This window comes from Vicia villosa, linkage group LG2, assembly GCF_029867415.1.
Source record: "Vicia villosa cultivar HV-30 ecotype Madison, WI linkage group LG2, Vvil1.0, whole genome shotgun sequence".
NCBI lineage: Eukaryota > Viridiplantae > Streptophyta > Magnoliopsida > Fabales > Fabaceae > Vicia > Vicia villosa.
In genome coordinates, this window is record NC_081181.1 from 97,874,256 (window position 1) to 97,892,269 (window position 18,014).

Consider the following 18,014-nt stretch of genomic DNA (forward strand, 5'->3'; position numbering starts at 1 on the left):
CATTTGAAGACCTTTTTTAGGAAAAAGAAACTCATATAATTTTGTTAGTTATTGCGTAACTATATACCTTAGTATACATGTTTCAATTTATTAGATAAGAATAAATGAAATATTTTCTATCAGATTATCTATTTTTAGATAGTGGATAAATAGTTTCATGACTAATAATATGTCTGTTCTTCTTAAATATTTTCGTTTTTTTTTGTGTGTAATCAAGATATATTGAAAAGAGAACTAAGGGTTCTCAAAAGCTTATACACCACAAACGAGAAAAACTTGAACAAAAGAAAAGAAAATTACAGACCAATTGCAACTACGAAAGAAATAGTAAATGATCCCTACTAGATTCGTAGAAACTATAATTGGGATAAGTAATCTCTCTAATGAAAGATCACCTCCACACCAAGGTTTTAATCTCCTACACCTTATTCAGAATATTCCAACGGTCTTTTCGAAAAAGAATACCGTTCTTAAGAAGCCATATACTCCAAGTTATAGTCAACCAAATATCTTCGTATTGAGTTTCTAAAGTTGAAATCTTAAAACAATATTTATAGTTTTATGTGTGAATATAAAAAAAAAAACTGTTTTTGAGGTTTATCAATATTGGGTTTTAAGTAAATATTTAGGGTGAACTCATATTATTTCTCTCATTGGTTTAAGAATTATATTGACTATGATTAATATTTAGTTTCATAGAATGCATGTCAACTATAGTTTTTATGTCTTGGAAATGGTTTAAAGCTATTAGAATTTTCTATGTTTTTTTTTTGTAACTTTTTCTATTTTGAGCACTATGCCTCTTCTCTGCTTATGAAGAGAGGTTAATTTGTGTTGTATTTATCAGATTGGTGTACTTCTGGTAACCAATCTTTGATTTTCTTTTAATCATTGCTTATTAAAAAAATATATAGTTTATCTTAACAAATAATAAATGGAGTGTTTTGTTTTGATTCTTGGTTATGTAGTTTTAGTGCTTCTTTTGGTGGTCTATGTTAAGTTGATGGTGGTCATGCGGCTTGAGATCTAACCAAAGTTTCTTAGGGGTGGGATAAGTATGACTTTTTTTTTTGGTGGTGTCTTTCTTTTATGATTTTTAGTTAGGTGAAAGTTAACACGGTGAACTAAATTTATTGGTCTATTAGAATGAATTTAAAAATCACCACTCATTTAATAATAATTAATTTTATTGGCTATGATTGATTATGGGTGACCTATTATTCAATTCATATGTAAAAAATAAATTTACATTTATACACTAACATATATTTCTAACTAGGCCTTAATATTTATCACAAATTATAAACTAGACCCAACATTTATAATAAATTACAATTACAATCACTACTACAAATAACACGTTTCACCTCAGACGCGAAATACATTTAACATCGAATACAAATGCGAGATAACGAATGACGTCATAAAAATATGTCACTTTACCCCTCGATACATTATTAAAAAACCGAGGACAGATTCTACATTTTAATTATTTTCAAAACTAGCGCATCATACCTCTCGATTTATCAATAAAACTGAAGGGTAAGATATATTGTTTTTTATTTTTAAAATCGTTAAATTGTTTACACAAAATATTATTAAATTAATTTGTTTACAAACTATATTGTTTATCCAAAATATTAAATTTTGTATACAAAATATTAACGTAAAAATTAATTTTTCCTGAAGATCTAGATGTTAGATCTTCGAATCATAAAATTTTGGGGAAGAGAAAATATTGGGTGCAGGATATTTTCAATTACTTATGCATTTGTTTTTTTATATAAAACAAAAAAAATGGTTAGATAAATTAATGATTTTATGCTCAAATAAATATATAAAAACACAAACCTTAAACTCAAATAATTTTATGCTCTTCCAATCCATCGTAGAGATCTTTTCATGATAAATGCTATTGCAAACTTTAAAGTGGTGGATGTAGATAGTTTCAAGCGCTTAATGATACTTCACTCACTTTTTGATATTCATAATGCTTTTACAATAGAAGTTTTTTATGTTTCATGCGGATCACTAATGGTAGTTTAGTCCTGAGCGTTGATACTTATGAAATGGGCAACAAAGATTTGTTTAAGGATGATGATCAATATCCTCAATAATCACGCCAAAATTATCCCATCGATTTTGATAAAAACTGAAGTAAAATATGTTTACCCCTTGGTTTAAGAAAAAATTGAGGTAATTTTTTTTAAACATTACATTGTTTACACGGAATATTAAACAAATTCATATTCATTATCGTTGTTGTAATTCAAGATTTTGTTGCATATCTTGTATGCATCCAACTTCTAATCTTTTCAAAGGTTGAACTCCCTTCTTTGTTTAACTTGAAGCAAAAATGATTTTCTACACTTGCAATCTATCATAGAGAACTTTTCCAACCTTTTTCAATTGAACGTTGTTCCAAAAATACAACGTTGTTCCAAAAAAAATGATTTTTTTGTAATTTTGCTTGAGAACTTTTGTAATCTTGTTTGGAAACTTTTGTAATTTTCTTTCATTTCAAATACATCTAATTAAAGTATGGTGGAAATATTATTTTTGAAATTGTACTCAAATATATGTGTAAAAACTTTCTCAATATAAATATATATATATATATATATATATATATATATATATATATATATATATATATATATATATATATATATATATATATATAATATATATATATATATATATATATATATATATATATATATATATATATATATATATATATATATATATAAAATCAAATTTTCCTTTCAAATACATCTAATTAAAGTATGGTGGAAATATTATTTTTGAAATTGTACTTAAATATATGTGTAAATTTTTTTTCAATGTATAAATATTAATTGAGTGTAATGGATATGCGCTGATATTGTAAAATAATTGTACACTGTTTTAAAACAAAATGAATTTTTAAATTATTAAGGTATTTTAAAATTTGAAGTATGACTTGGTTAGATATATGGAGTTGGTTGGTTGTGAGTGAAATAATTAGTTATAAATTGTTGTATTTAAAAATAAAATTATTTTATAAAAAGTAATATTATTTTATTATCTTTAAGCCTTATCTTAATTTTCTGTATATTTTTATAAAAAATAATTCACCATTAACTATAGTTAGATGTAGTCATTATTCAATGTATTCGATTACATTTACATTTTGTCCAAAAATATTACATTTATTTGTTAGTAATTTTTTTAACAGATACCTTAGAGGTTTGCACATATCCGTTATAAATCTTCTATAAATTTAATAATAATTTTTCTCAACAAACTCCACTAATCGATTCTTTCACTTTCTTCTTCTCCTCCTTTCAATATCAATCATGAATATGTTTGGATTAAACAGACACCAATCATATTTTTTTTTCTTCTTTTTGTATCTATAGGAGTATTTTCATATTCAGTTCATTCCATGAGATTTGAATTACAATATTGTAAATATAAATCTGCAAGATGCTTCACCGAAGAAATAAACAAGAATTCGATGGTAGTTGGAAAGTACTCCATCGTCGATCATAACAAGTTGCCTCCTAACTACACTATCTTTGTTGAGGTATCAATTTAAAATTTTATGCTAGCTATGTTAATTTGATTATTAGGTTATTATTTGTGATTTAATTGTTGATGTTTATTTAGGTGTCTACTCATGGAGATAGGCTAGAAATATTTCATTTTGCAGAGAATGTTCAATTAGGGCAATTTTCATTTACAGCCTATACAAGTGAACCATACTTTGTATGTTTTATGGATACAATTAAGAGTTAAATAAGTTTTTGGTCCCTATAAATATTGTAGTTTCATTTTTAGTCCCTCTTGGATTTTGGCAACAGTTTTAGCTAGTTTTGGCAACGATATTTTTGTAAAAATCGCTGCCTAAAGGCAGGGAGAGACTAAAAATAAAAACTGCAATATTTATAGAGAGCAAAAACTTATTTAACCCTACAATTAATGATCCTAAAGTGAGACTGTCTATTGATTTTGAGATGAAAACTGGAGTCAAAACCTTGGATCCGCTCAATATTTTGAAGAGAAATCAAATTGATGTAAGTTTTTCAAATTTTTAGTGTAATATTTACATAAAATAATATCACTTTATATATTGCAATTAATCAATTATGTTGATACTCTATGTTTTATTATTATTTGTGGCTGAAGAGAAAATAAATTAAAAAATGGGAAATGTGTCATTACCACCCACCCTGGACAGATCCAAAAGGTATTAATTGTGGAGTCTAATAAATTAATTTGTATGGAATAGTATAAAATAATCTATGCATATATTGAATCGCATCATACCTTATATATTTTTATATTTATATGTATTTTTAGAAATTATATTATTATATATTAAAAAAATATAAGGTCTAATTGGACATTATTATAAAATTATTTATATCAATAATAAAGAATAATTAAAATTCATTAATAATAATAATAACAAATCATACAATACATTAATATATGATGACAGTCAAGTATATATTGTGTCTCATATTATTAAAATATGAAGTGAGTACATAATTATTTTGCTTATACAATTGTAATTTTCTTTGTATTTTGTTGCACGCTTTATCATATTTTATATATTTTACTATTTTGTTATTAATTAAAAAAAATGTGATAGGGAATGACACGTGACATACAAATTTTACACGAAACTGCATTATTCATATATGAGGAGATGTCTTATCTTTTGCAACGGTAAACATTTACACTTGTTTTTCTATTTTTAATCCAACTTTTAGTGATACGATTCTTATCTTAATTTATCAAAATAATTTCTTTCAGAAATACAGAAATGCTAGAGCTTAACTGGATAACAGGACATAGAATGATCTCGTGGATTTTCATTTCATTTTTTGTCACCTTCTTAGTTACCGGATTACAACAATGGCATTTGAAGACCTTTTTTAGGAAAAAGAAACTCATATAATTTTGTTAGTTATTGTTGGTGCACAAGAATGAAAGATGATAACAAAGAGAATGAACGAAAGAATAACGACGCAAAAAGAATGAGAGAATAATTGTTGTGTTCTCTATTACTGTTGTTAATAAATGATAGCTACTACAAGGCTATTTATACAAAAGAAATTTGTCACATAAGTCCTAATAGACTAAACTTAGTGAACAAGTTTAAAGTACAAACAATACAAAACTAACAAATACTAAAGTACCCTTTAAATAAACAGCTACGCTATCTGGACCCAGAAGGTAAAACTTCTGGTCAACACTATCTTTTGAGTAACCATCAGAAGATCACCCACATCAGAACTTCTGATGCTCATCTTCTAAATATGAACTACTCTTCAATAGTTATTGCGTAACTATACACCTTAGTATATATGTTTCAATTTATTAGATAAGAATAAATGAAATATTTTCGATCAGATTATCTATTTTTAGATAGTGGATAAATAGTTTCATGGCTAATTATATATCTGTTATTCTTAAATATCTTCGTGTTTTTTTTGTTTGAGTGTAATCAAGATATATTGAAAAGAGAACTAAGGGTTCTCAAAAGTTTAAACACTAAAAACAAAAATAATTCGAACAAAAGAAAAGAAAATTACAGACCAATTGAAACTAAGAAAGAAATAGTAAAGGATCCCTACTAGATTCGTAGAAAGTACAATTGGGATAAGTAATCTCTCTAATGAAAGATCACCTCCACACCAAGGTTTTAATCTCCCACACCTTATTCAGAATATTCCAACGGTCTTTTCGAAAAAGAATACCGTTCCTAAGAAGCCATATGCTCCAAGTTATAGTCAGCCAAATATCTTCGTATTGAGTTTCTAAAGTTAAAATCTTAAAACAATATTTATAGTTTTATGTGTGAATATAAAAAAAAAAAGTTTTTTGAGGTTTATCAATATTGGGTTTTAAGTAAATATTTAGGATGAACTCATATTATTTCTCTCATTGGTTTAAGAATTATATCGACTATGATTGATATTTAGTTTCATAGAATGCATGTCAACTATAGTTTTTAAAGCTATTAGAATTTTCTATGTTTTTTTTTTTTGTAACTTTTCTATTTTGAGCACTATGCCTCTTCTCTGCTTATGAAGGGAGGTTAATTTGTGTTGTATTTGTCAGATTGGTGTACTTCTGGTAAACAATCTTTGATTTTGTTTTAATCATTGCTTATTAAAAAAAATATAGTTTATCTTAACAAATAATAAATGGAGTGTTTTGTTCTGATTCTTGGTTATGTAGTTTTAGTGCTTCTTTTGGTGGTCTATGTTAAGTTGATGGTGGTCATGCGGCTTGAGATCTAACCAAAGTTTCTTAGGGGTGGGATAAGTATGACTTTTTTTTGGTGGTGTCTTTCTTTTATGATTTTTAGTTAGGTGAAAGTTAACACGGTGAACTAAATTTATTGGTTTATTAATAGAATGAATTTAAAAACCACCACTCATTTACTAATAATTAATTTTATTGACTATGATTGATTATGGGTGACCTATTATTCAAGTCATATGTAAAAAATAAACTTACATTTATACACTAACATATATTTCTAACTAGGCCTTAATATTTATCACAAATTATAAACTAGACCCAACATTTATAATAAATTACAATTACAATCACTACTACAAATAACACGTTTCACCTCAGACGCGAAATACATTTAACATGGAATACAAATGCGAGATAACGAATGACGTCATAAAAATATGTCACTTTACCCCTCGGTTATTAAAAAACCGAGGACAAATTCTACATTTTAATTATTTTCCAACCTTTTTCAATTAAACGGATTTCCAAAAATACAACAACAAAATCAACACCATTATGTGAGATATATTGCAAGGGCAGAAATAATGTTTTGTTCAAGGATAAAAGAACATTGAAGATTTTTTGTCTTGCAATCCATCCCAAAGAATGATGCATATGAGTTAAGGACGACTACATATAAGTCAGGATTAGGGTAAAATCTGTTTAACAAGTGGTTTATAGCAAAATCTGATTATTTTATCCTTCAGTTGTTACGAGAATCAAAAGGATAGATAATTTAGTATACACTTATAAACAAATAAAAATATGAACAACAATAGCTGAGATTCGAAGAATGCCATAAATTATTTTTTCCCTAGGTTTTATTAAAAATCAAGGGAATATGTGATTTTTTTAAAAATAAAACATGGCGTGCCTTGGCATTATACCTCAATTTTATTTTGGCTAAGGTGAAAGCTTTGTGATAAAATGTATTATTTGTAGTAGTGAATATTATAAATTTAAAAGTCTTTTACTTGATACATTCCTTACATGGGATGTATTAAGTAGGAGGATTTTTAAAGTAAGACATAAGAGGATTAAATGCTTTTTTAAATAAGTTTTTATAGCCCTTAAGAAACTATGGTCATATCAATTTTTATGAAGAACACTATGACATTTGTCTGGATTAGCCTCTATTTTCTTGTGAGCAAGCATAAACTCTAAGAATTTGCCTGCTTGCACCCTGAAAGTACATTTCCCGGCTTGAGCCTCATGTTGAACTTTCATACCGATCTAAATGTTTCTTCCAAGTCGTCAAGGTGACTTTTCCCATTCGGTGTCTTGAACATCATATCATCCATGTAAACTTCTAAGTTTTTCCCGATTTGGGAGGCAAATACCATGTCCATAAATCGTTGATAAGTTGCCCATGCATTCTTGAGACCAAATAGCATTGCCTCATAGTAATAATTTCTCCTACCAATCATGAAGGCTGTTTTGGGGCGGTCTGGCTATTAGTCCAAGGTGGTCTAGTTCACGTAGTATGTTTGCTCTTCTTGTGTTGAGTGGGGTAAAGGACTCCGAGGGACTATCAAATGGACTCTAGCTCGGGCGTGTTAAACTCCGATCCCGGGCCAGGTGCTGCTATTTTTCCTTTCTGGAAGTACCCCTCTCCGACCTGGTCTGAGGTTTTTCCTTGGCATCCCAGTGTCGCTTCTCCATATTACTTTCCTCACCCATAATGTAGCATTTGGCCCGATTCATCACCTCATCCATGTTGGAAGTCGGTTTTGAGCCAGGACTCATTGAAATGACCTGCTCTTAGGCCATTCTGGAAAGCCCTTACGAACATCTCCTGATTTGGGTGAGAAACTTTTATGGTCTCCTCATTAAACCTCGCCATGTATTCGCACAGAGATTTGAAAAGACTCTATTGTATATTAAACAAAATAGTGGTTGACACCTTTTGTGTTTGATGGCCGCTAAATGCTGCACTATTTTGCGCGTTAAGTCTTGGTACCCGACGATCGAGGACCTTAACAGTCTCATGTACCAGCACAAAGCAACATCTTTGAACGTTCCTACTATAAACTTACACTTCAACGAGTTAGAGACTTCGACTATGGCCATATGGCTATTGACAAAAATGATGTGCTCCTGGGGGTCGCTCTTGCCATCAAAGGATGCCAAGGTGGGTAGTTTGAAATTCTCTGGAACCTCATCTTCCCAAACAGCTTCTAGCAAAGGCTGTAGGTCTAAGGGCTCCTCCTCAAAACCGTCGTCACGCACTATTTGGGTTTGTAATGTTTGGATGTTATCTTGTAGGTTCTCATTCTACTGTCGCAACCCCTCCACCATGGCCAGTATTTGGGTCATGTCCAATGAAGGATCCTCACTAATAAATTTGGGTCGTCACACACATTATCTTCTCACCTTTAATAAATTCTTTATTTAAATATTACACCAAATATAATTTATTATTTACACAAATTATTATTATTTTAAATTTAATATAAGGTATTATATTATTATAGTATTTAATATTTTTTATAAAATTATTACTTAAATAGCCCATTCACCTATAATATTATTATATGATTTTATTAAATAAAATATGATGATAGATTGAATGTGTGGATCATTTATTCGTTCAGTGTGACGGTGTGTTGTTGTTGATGTGTTATAGGGTTTTTAAATTAGTGGGAAGGTCGTTGCCTATCTCACAGTCAGAGGTTTTTTTTAATAGGCAATTTGTATCTAGCAGGATTTAAACCTGAGACCTTGAGAGGAGCACACTCTCAATACCCAAGCGTTTCACCGCTAGACCACACACACGCACACCTCACAGTCGAAGGTTAAATAAAGATAATAGAGAGTTGGTAAGCTTAGCCACAATTTGACACGCAACAGTTTGAACTATCCAAAGTATGCGTAAGAAAATTATTTTTTTTGCAGTGAAAGATTGACGGTTAAAAACTATAATTTCTCACTCTTGAGAGTGAATTCGTTCTCGTTTCCCTAGACTAGCCCTCGCTCTTCGAGACTTGAGAAAAATACATTCTTGAGCTTGGGCATATAGACATGTGTTTCTTAGTTGGATGCCTCTCTGATTTTGTTTGTACGTTCCTTGTCTCTTCCCAATCGGTTCTTTCATGTGGCTATTTGGATTCTTCGTATTTTGGCATTTTTATTCTACTGGTTTTTGTTGGTGTTTCGGTTGGTATTTTCTCCCCATGTGAGGTTTTTCTTATTTCTTGATTACGGTGTTTTGTAGTTTTCGTCTAATTCTCATTTTGTTTTTGTTAGTTTTGTGTAGGGTGGCAAAACGGGCTGAGCCCACTGGGTTGACTCGTTTAACCCATCATTTTTGGCGGGCCGAGCTGAGATTTTCGGCTCGGTGTCTCAAATTAAGTTGGCCTACCCCGTCTAACCCACATTAAAAGCGGGATGGGGACGGGGCAGAGCGGGTTTTTCCCGCGAGTTTTTTCTTTAAACTTTTTTATACTTAGAATAAAAATTGGATAGTGCATTGAGGAGTCAATTCACTATTTTTTATTGATAAAAATGAAATCGAATACTTACCTCTAACGTCGTCATAAATTAGAAAACTTGTTTTCTTTTCTTATTGTTTCAATTACATTGACAGTGGATGCAAGTTGCAACCATAAAACTCAATAATTTATGAGATAGGAATTACAAATTCTAGAAGTAATGGAATGGTAAACTTTTTTTATTATTGTTTAGTAAAATACTATAATTTTTTTATATATTTTATTATTTAATAATTCTTAAAAATGTGTATTATTATTTGAATGGTTATGACATATGTCTAAAAAAATAATAAATATAGTAAATTATTAAATTACTTTAATAAATTAAAAATAAAGTGATAAACTATAAAAAGTTATAAAGAAAAGTAAGTTAAATTGAAAAAAAAATGCTTAAATAGTCTTTTGGTCCCTTGTAAGTTGACATGTTTTTTATTTTCTTTTTTATATCTTTTTTTTTTTTGGAAATGGTCCCTGAATGTTAAAACCATTTAGGTTTTAGTCCCTAAAATTTAAACCTGCAGGAAAATTCAAAGGAAAATCCGCAAGAAACCTGCAGATTTTCCTGCGGATTTTAACTTTAGGGACTAAAATCAAAAGGATTTTAATATTCAGGGATCATTTTCAAGAAAAATAAGATAAAGGGAGGAAAATAAAAAACACGCCAACTTACAGTTACAGGGACCAAAAGACTATTTAAGCAAAAAAAAATAAAAAAATGGTAGGCTGGTCCATCAACCCGCCAACTCATTTGTAAACGAGACAGACTTGACTTTTAAACTCGTACATCTAAGTTGGTCCGCTCCGCTCCACTCACTTTTAAATCGACTTAAATGAGATGATCCTAAACGGGACCTCCCGCTTTGCCACCCCTAATTTTGTGGTTATCTTTGTTTTTTCCCTTTCTTTTTTCTATATATTTATAAATAATTACACTTGTCATTAAAAGAAAAGATAATGTAAAGTTGAATTGTATTTTAGTAAAAAAAACATTTATAAAAAAAATACATTTATAATTAATTATTATACAATGTAGTCAACATTTATCAAAAAATAATTTATCAAAAAAACATAATGTAAAGTTTTTCTTTAATTTTCTTTTCTCTTTTAGAAAATACACTTATCAGAAAATTCTCATTATGTTAATTTTCTACTCTTTTTCTTTAAAATAATATTTATAATTAAATATTAGACGATGTAGTCAATGTTTGATATTTAGTCAATCATATTTAATTACTACTACAATTTCTTTTAACACATAGCATAAATTTTGCACATATGTCTCATAAATCTCCTATAAATTAGTAGTAATAATCCTCAACTTTCCTCAACTCCTCTCAACACCAATCATGAATATGTTTGGATTAAACACACACCAATCCTATCTCCCTCTTCTTGCAACCATAGTACTCTTTTCATATTCAGTTCAATCCATCAGATTTGAGTTATCACATGGCAAAGACGCAAGATGTTTCTCCGAAGAGTTAATCAAGAACTCTATGATAGTTGGAAACTACTCCATCGTTAATCATAACAAGGATCAACCTTTGCCACCTAACCACACTATCGCTGTTCAGGTATTGATTCAAAAACCATTATGCTACTACAAATGTGAAGATGATTATTGTGTTATTATTTGTGATTTTAATTGTTGATGTTTTTTTTTTAATTGTTGATGTTGATTAGGTGTCTACGCATGGAGTTACGAACGCAATAATTTATCGTGCAGATGATATTCAACTAGGGCAGTTTGCATTTACGGCATATGAAACTGAACAGTACTTGGTTTGTTTTATGGGGACAACTGAGGATTACAAAGTGAAGTTGTCTATTGATTTTGATATTAGAACTGGAGTCACTACATTGGGTAGGCCTAATATTGCAAAGAGAAGCAACATTGACGTAAGTTTCTCAAATTTTGTGGCAATCTATTTTTATATAAGTTTTATTTTCATTTTTTTATCTTTGTCTTATTATTCATTATATGTATTTAAATTTATTTTATTTTATTTCTTAAATTTTATGTCACTTTATAATTATTTCAATTTTTTTTACGATAGTTTTATTTGTTAATCTTTTTTAATTATATATTATTATTGTTATATTTTTCATAAAACATTTATGAAGTTCTCTATTTGAATACTTATATTTTGATGAAAAAAATTATTTTTGAAATAAGAATAGTAAATATCATGAGTATTATAAAAAAAATAAAGATAAAAAAAATGTAAATTAGTTTCAAAATACATTTCATCTCTTGTGAGCAAATCATATTTGTAATTAAAATTTATTCACTCATTTTAATAGTAAATTGAACCAAACATATTTATAATTAAAATTTCTCTCCACTATTTCCTCCATTTGATAAAAATATCTTTATTTTTTTACTTTAAGTTGAGAGTCTATTTATTTCAAATGAGAGAAGGGAATATATTTTGATTAGAGAGAATAGATGTGAGGAATAAGGTGGAGAGAAATTTTAATTACAAATATGTTTGGTTCAAAATATGAAAGAAGATGAGAAAGGAGGATAAAATCTTAATTACAAATATGTTTGGTTCACATGGGAGGAAGGAAATATTTTAAAACCAATTTATTTTGTTATTCATATAGTTTTACCATAAGACTTATGATATTTACTAGGAGTGGCAAAACGGGTCTGATCTGTTGGACATCCTCGTTTTGCTATATTTTTTTTTGGACAAATCAAAATTTCACACAAACTAAGATTTTAAACTCGCAACCTCAAATATGCCCGTTTCATTTTTTACGGGCTTTTGCGGACACAAACATTTACATAAAATTTTACATTTTTAAGCCTAAAAAGTGTTAAACCGGCAGACATTCCCTACCCAACCCTCATCTTTTTGCGGGATGGGTCAAGATGTTATGTCAGCACTCTTAACTATGCATGCCCTATTTTTTGTCGGCTATTGCGAAATGAGCCTAAACGGGACTGCGGCCATGTCACCACTAATATTTATTGTTCATAGTTATTAAAATATCAATATTAAATTAAAAAACATCAAATATTTTATAAAAACATAAATGATATTAATATATAATTTAAAAAGATTATCGAATATAATAAAATTAAAAAAATTATTATATAAAAAAATTTCAAAATAATTAAAAAGTGATTTTAGAATTTAAAAAATAAAATATGAAGTTGACTTGAGGTAGGAACAAATTTTTAACCATAAAAGAGAAAATTTGAACATAAAAAAAAATTGGATTAAAAACTTAGAATTTAAATATTTTTTAAAGATAAATTATAATTTTAATAAAAAATTGATATTAATTTTGTAAATATAGTAAATTATATTTTAACATCCTTTTCATCTCTAAAAAATTTCAATTTGAGATGAACAAAATATAATTCTACAAAGAATTTTAATCTTTCTCCTCTCGGCTCGTAAAATATTGAACCAAACATTATTTATATTCAATATTTTCTTTTCTCCTATTTAAAAATTATCAACCAAACAAATTATAAAAGCCCCTTTGATCAAGTAAATGGAGCTGAAGGTATAGGAGATGATATTTAATATTAGATGAATTTTGTTCAATATTTAGGAGGAAGAAGGTGTGAAACCCCCTCCAAAACCACTTTTTCTTCCTCCTGATTTAGAGAAATTTGAAGGAAAAATGAAACTATTTCATATTAATCAAATATTTATTTATTTAAACATAAACTTAAATTATTAAAAATCTTGAAAGTTTTATTTGAAAAGAAATTTATTTCTCTCTAATTTTTAAAATTTTATTATTTATTGAATGTATTTAAATTTATTTTATATTTTTAATTTTTTGTATTAATTTTTAATTATTTTAACAATTTTTTATATTATTTTTTTTAGATTTTATTGTATTTGATAATTTTTTAAATTGCATATCATTATTATTACATTTTTCTTTTAATGTAATAAAATCTTTTATTTTTTAATTGAACACTCATATTTCATTAATGAACGGTAAATATGTGAATCAAATATAGTTGTAACTAAAATCCCTCTCACCCTAAAGCCAAAAAAAATTCCTCTCAACCATATATATATATATATATATATATATATATATATATATATATATATATATATATATATATATATATATATATATATATATATATTAAGTTTAAAACACTTACTCCAAATCTTAACCCTTGATTTTCATTAATCTAATAGCTTTAATTGATCATTTAATCTAATTATTTTTAGAAATATTTATAATCACTTAAAGTCGTTAGACTAATAAAAATCAAGGGTTAAGATTTGAAGTAAGTGATTTAAACTTACTCCTGGAGTAAGAATATCCCTCCTCTTATATATATATATATATATATATATATATATATATATATATATATATATATATATATATATATATATATATATATATATATATATATATATATATATATATATATATATATATATATATATATATATATACTCTTGACTTTTATTGTTATATAATATTTTATTAGAAGTTTTGGAGAAAGGAGATGTATTATAGAAACATATAGAAAGAGTAAATAATTATTCTGATCTATCAATGTGTTTTATTATTGTATTCTTTGAATATCACAAAATTGCGTATTCTTTATTTTTTAAAATTTTATGAATTAATTTAATTAACAAAAAACAAATAATTTTTTTATTTCTTTTTAAAATAAGTAATGATATTAAGTTCTCTTTTCAACACTTTCTCCAACACTCAATTTTTTATTGGTTAGAACATGTGTGGGTTTTTCACATTAGAAATGGATCCCACATAAAGTGGTAGGACCCACACATATTTGAATCAATAAAAAAGTGAGTGTTGGAGAGAGTGTTGAAAAGAGAGTGTTGCTAGCATTTCTTATGATATTAATTATAAAAAAAACAGAGTTACAACAAACAACACGTTCTGATATATACTTACGAATCAAAATAACTATTTTAAGTACAATTTCAACACATTACAATATTGTGTCACCAAAGTCTTTTAAGGTAAATTTAGGGACTGACTTTTAGGGCCCGTTTGATGCGCAGGATATGATAGAGACATGATAGAATATGAAGCAGGGTAAGGATAGGATATGATACAGACATGATAAGACTTATCCTATCATGTGTTTGATTCACACACGATACCAGATAGTATATATATACCCTTGTAAAAATTTTAAAAATTATTTTATAAAATATTTTAAAATTTATAAATTGGTTAAAAAAATTCTTTTATAATTAAAAAAAATTCATTGTCATTATTGAGTAAATAATTTCAATTTTTCTTAAAAAAATCATGAATTCTAGCATATATATATATATATATATATATATATATATATATATATATATATATATATATATATATATATATATATATATATATATATATATATATATATATAAAGTATGTAAATGACAAAATTACCCTTGCAAGAACATATATTTAATTTGATAAAAAATAAAATTAGTATTTATATTTTTAAAATTTTAATAATTTATTTATTTTAAATATTTTAATTTTTGTATTTTATTAAATTAATATTAATATTTTTAATTTAATATCAAATTAATTTTTATTTATATTTTGTCATATTTAATTTTTTATTTTAAATTATATTTTATAGGGGTAAATTAGTGAATCATTTTCTTATCTTATCCTGCCGGATTCTAACCCAGCTCATATTCAGGATAACAATTTGAACTACTGAGGCAGGATAGGATAAGTTTCAGGATTAACTTATCCTATCATGTTGTGTCAGCAAACACTGAATTGAGATAGGATATGATACAGATATCCTATCCCGTCTCTTATCCTGTGCACCAAACGGGCCCTTAAAGTTTCAATTTTGTTTTATTTTTTTTATGTTTAGACTATATAATGATTTAATAAATTAATATATTCATATTTATTTAATGAATTTAAAGATAGTGCATTGATAGTGAAAATAATTTTACATATACAATCAATCAAATCCTTACACTTGCATTGTCATATTAGTTTTTTTAAACTAAATTGTGTTTTAATTAAATATATGGTTGTGATTGGTTGACAGTGTAAAAATATTTTACACGTGCATATCTCTTTTTTCTCTTATTTAATATACTTTTAGTTAATAAGAAATTCATAATTAAACATCTATCATGACTATTTATTTTTATAAGTTTGAAAAAAAAAACATTTTCGTTAAGTATAACATTTGTGTCATGAAAAAAAAAAGGATTAATTTGATTTTCTTTAACATGGGACAGAGAATGGTCTACGAGGTACAAAATTTACATGAAACTGCATTATCTATTCAAGAAGAGATGTCTTATCTTCGACATAGGTAAGTGTATATATTTGTTTGTCTATTTTAAACTATTAATTCAATTTTTAGCCCTAGGATGCTTACTTTATTTAACCAATTTTATTTTGATTTTATTTTTCAGAAATACAGAAATGTTAGAGCTCAATTGGATAACTGACAATAGAATGTTCTTGTGGATTTTTGTGTCATATTTTGTCACCTTCTCGGTAACAGGTTTACAACTATGGCACTTGAGGACCTTTTTTCGGAAAAAGAAACTCATATAATTTTTATGATTTTTGATCAATTGTGCATCTTAATTTTCTTATGTGCTCAATAAAATACTTGTGTCAATTTATTGGATAAAGCATAAATGAAATATTTGTATTAGATTATCGTTTTCTAATTAATGAATAAATAGTCTTATGAGAAATAATATGTTGACATTGTTAAATTGAATATTTTATCTGAAATTGAAATCTAAAACCTCGGAGTTATGAACATAAAACACAATAAAAGAAAAATAGGTGATCAATGGAGTTACTTTGGAGTTTATCTGGAATGGAATTTCTAAAACTAAGTGTATGGTCGTTAATGTTTATTCCAAGTGCAGTTTTAGTGAGATGAGGACTCTTTCGAGAGACTTACTTCTTATGAAAGCGTCTCTTGAAGAAAATGTGTGGTGTGTTCCGGATGATTTTAATTTTGTTTGTTTCTCTTCTGAGCAGCGGGTCAGGGATTCGCTCTGTGTTGAGTTTTATAATTTCATCTCTCATATGGAGTTATGGGATCTTCCACTTATAGGAAGGAACTTTACTTGGTTCTAGCCTAAATGTAGGCTTGCTAGTTGTTTTGATAGGATTCTTATTTTTGAGGATTCGAGGGAGACTGATCATTCTCAGGTATTCCAACCAGTTTTGAGGACCAAAACCTTTCCACTTTAATAACCATTGGCTCACTCATCCTCTATTAACTGAAATGGTCTTTGATAGTTGGTATACCTCTTTGTCCTCTAGGTGGAAATCCTCTGTCCATAATGAGAAACTTAAAGCCCTCAAATGGGCCTTGAAAGCTTGGAACAATGAAGTGCTTAGTATTCTTGACTCCTATATTAAGTCCCTTAAGGTGGGGGTGAACTATCTTGATTTGAGAATTGAGCAGGGATGTATTTTTTAGGAGTAGGTGGTTGTGAGGAGTAAGGCTTCTTTGGACCTTTAGTCCCTCCTTCGAATTAAAGATTCCCTTTTTGTTCAAAGGTCTAGGGCTAGGAAGCTCAAGGAAAGAAATGTCAATACAAGATTTTTCCATGCCTGTATTATGAGTAAGAGTATGAGGAGTGTTATCCTAGCTCTCAAAGTTGGGGTTATTTGGGTTGAAAGGGTCTCAGGGATTCACTAGTTTGTGGTAGATCATTTCTCTAATCAATTTAGGGAACCCTATGGCGATCGACCTCGGTTAGATGGGATCTCATTCCTTTCTATCTATGCAAAGGATAGTGCTAACCTAACTGCGCATTTCCTCTTATCTAAGATTGATCGAGCGATTGATCTTTTATGATGGTAACAAGAGTCATGGCCCTGATAGGTTGAATTTATCCTTTTAAGAGATTTTGGTTATTTCTCAGAGAAGACCTCGGTATCATGTTTGCTTAGTTCCATCAATTTGCCACTCTTCCCTGTAATTTTTCCTCTTTCTTTGTTACTTTGATTCCAAAGGTTGGTTCCGTTTCTCAATTTGAGGATTTTAAGCCTATTTCTTTAGTTGGGTCTCTCTATGAGATTGTTTCCAAGGTCTTGGTTTCTAGGCTCTCTAGTGTCATGGATAATCTCATCTGCCCTAATTAGTTTGCCTTTCTCAAAGGTAGACTCCTAGTGGACAGGGTGGTTGTTGTGGATGAACTTATGGATCTTGTTAAACATAGTAGGAAATCTTGTCCTCTC

General features: G+C 28.0%; 1 protein-coding gene and 1 pseudogene across 1 annotated transcript; both read left to right on the forward strand.

The window, feature by feature from the left end:
• Window positions 1-3,341: 3,341 nt before the first annotated feature.
• On the forward strand, window positions 3,342-4,951 carry LOC131646502 (transmembrane emp24 domain-containing protein p24delta8-like; annotated as a pseudogene).
• A 6,187-nt stretch (window positions 4,952-11,138) lies between these two features.
• LOC131646503 (transmembrane emp24 domain-containing protein p24delta8-like) lies at window positions 11,139-16,460 on the forward strand. The gene is made up of 4 exons (XM_058916528.1): window positions 11,139-11,368; window positions 11,478-11,693; window positions 16,037-16,113; window positions 16,217-16,460. Exons 1-4 carry the CDS (start codon window positions 11,141-11,143, stop codon window positions 16,359-16,361), a joined length of 666 nt encoding a protein of 221 aa, XP_058772511.1. The 5' UTR covers window positions 11,139-11,140; the 3' UTR covers window positions 16,362-16,460.
• Window positions 16,461-18,014: the final 1,554 nt, after the last annotated feature.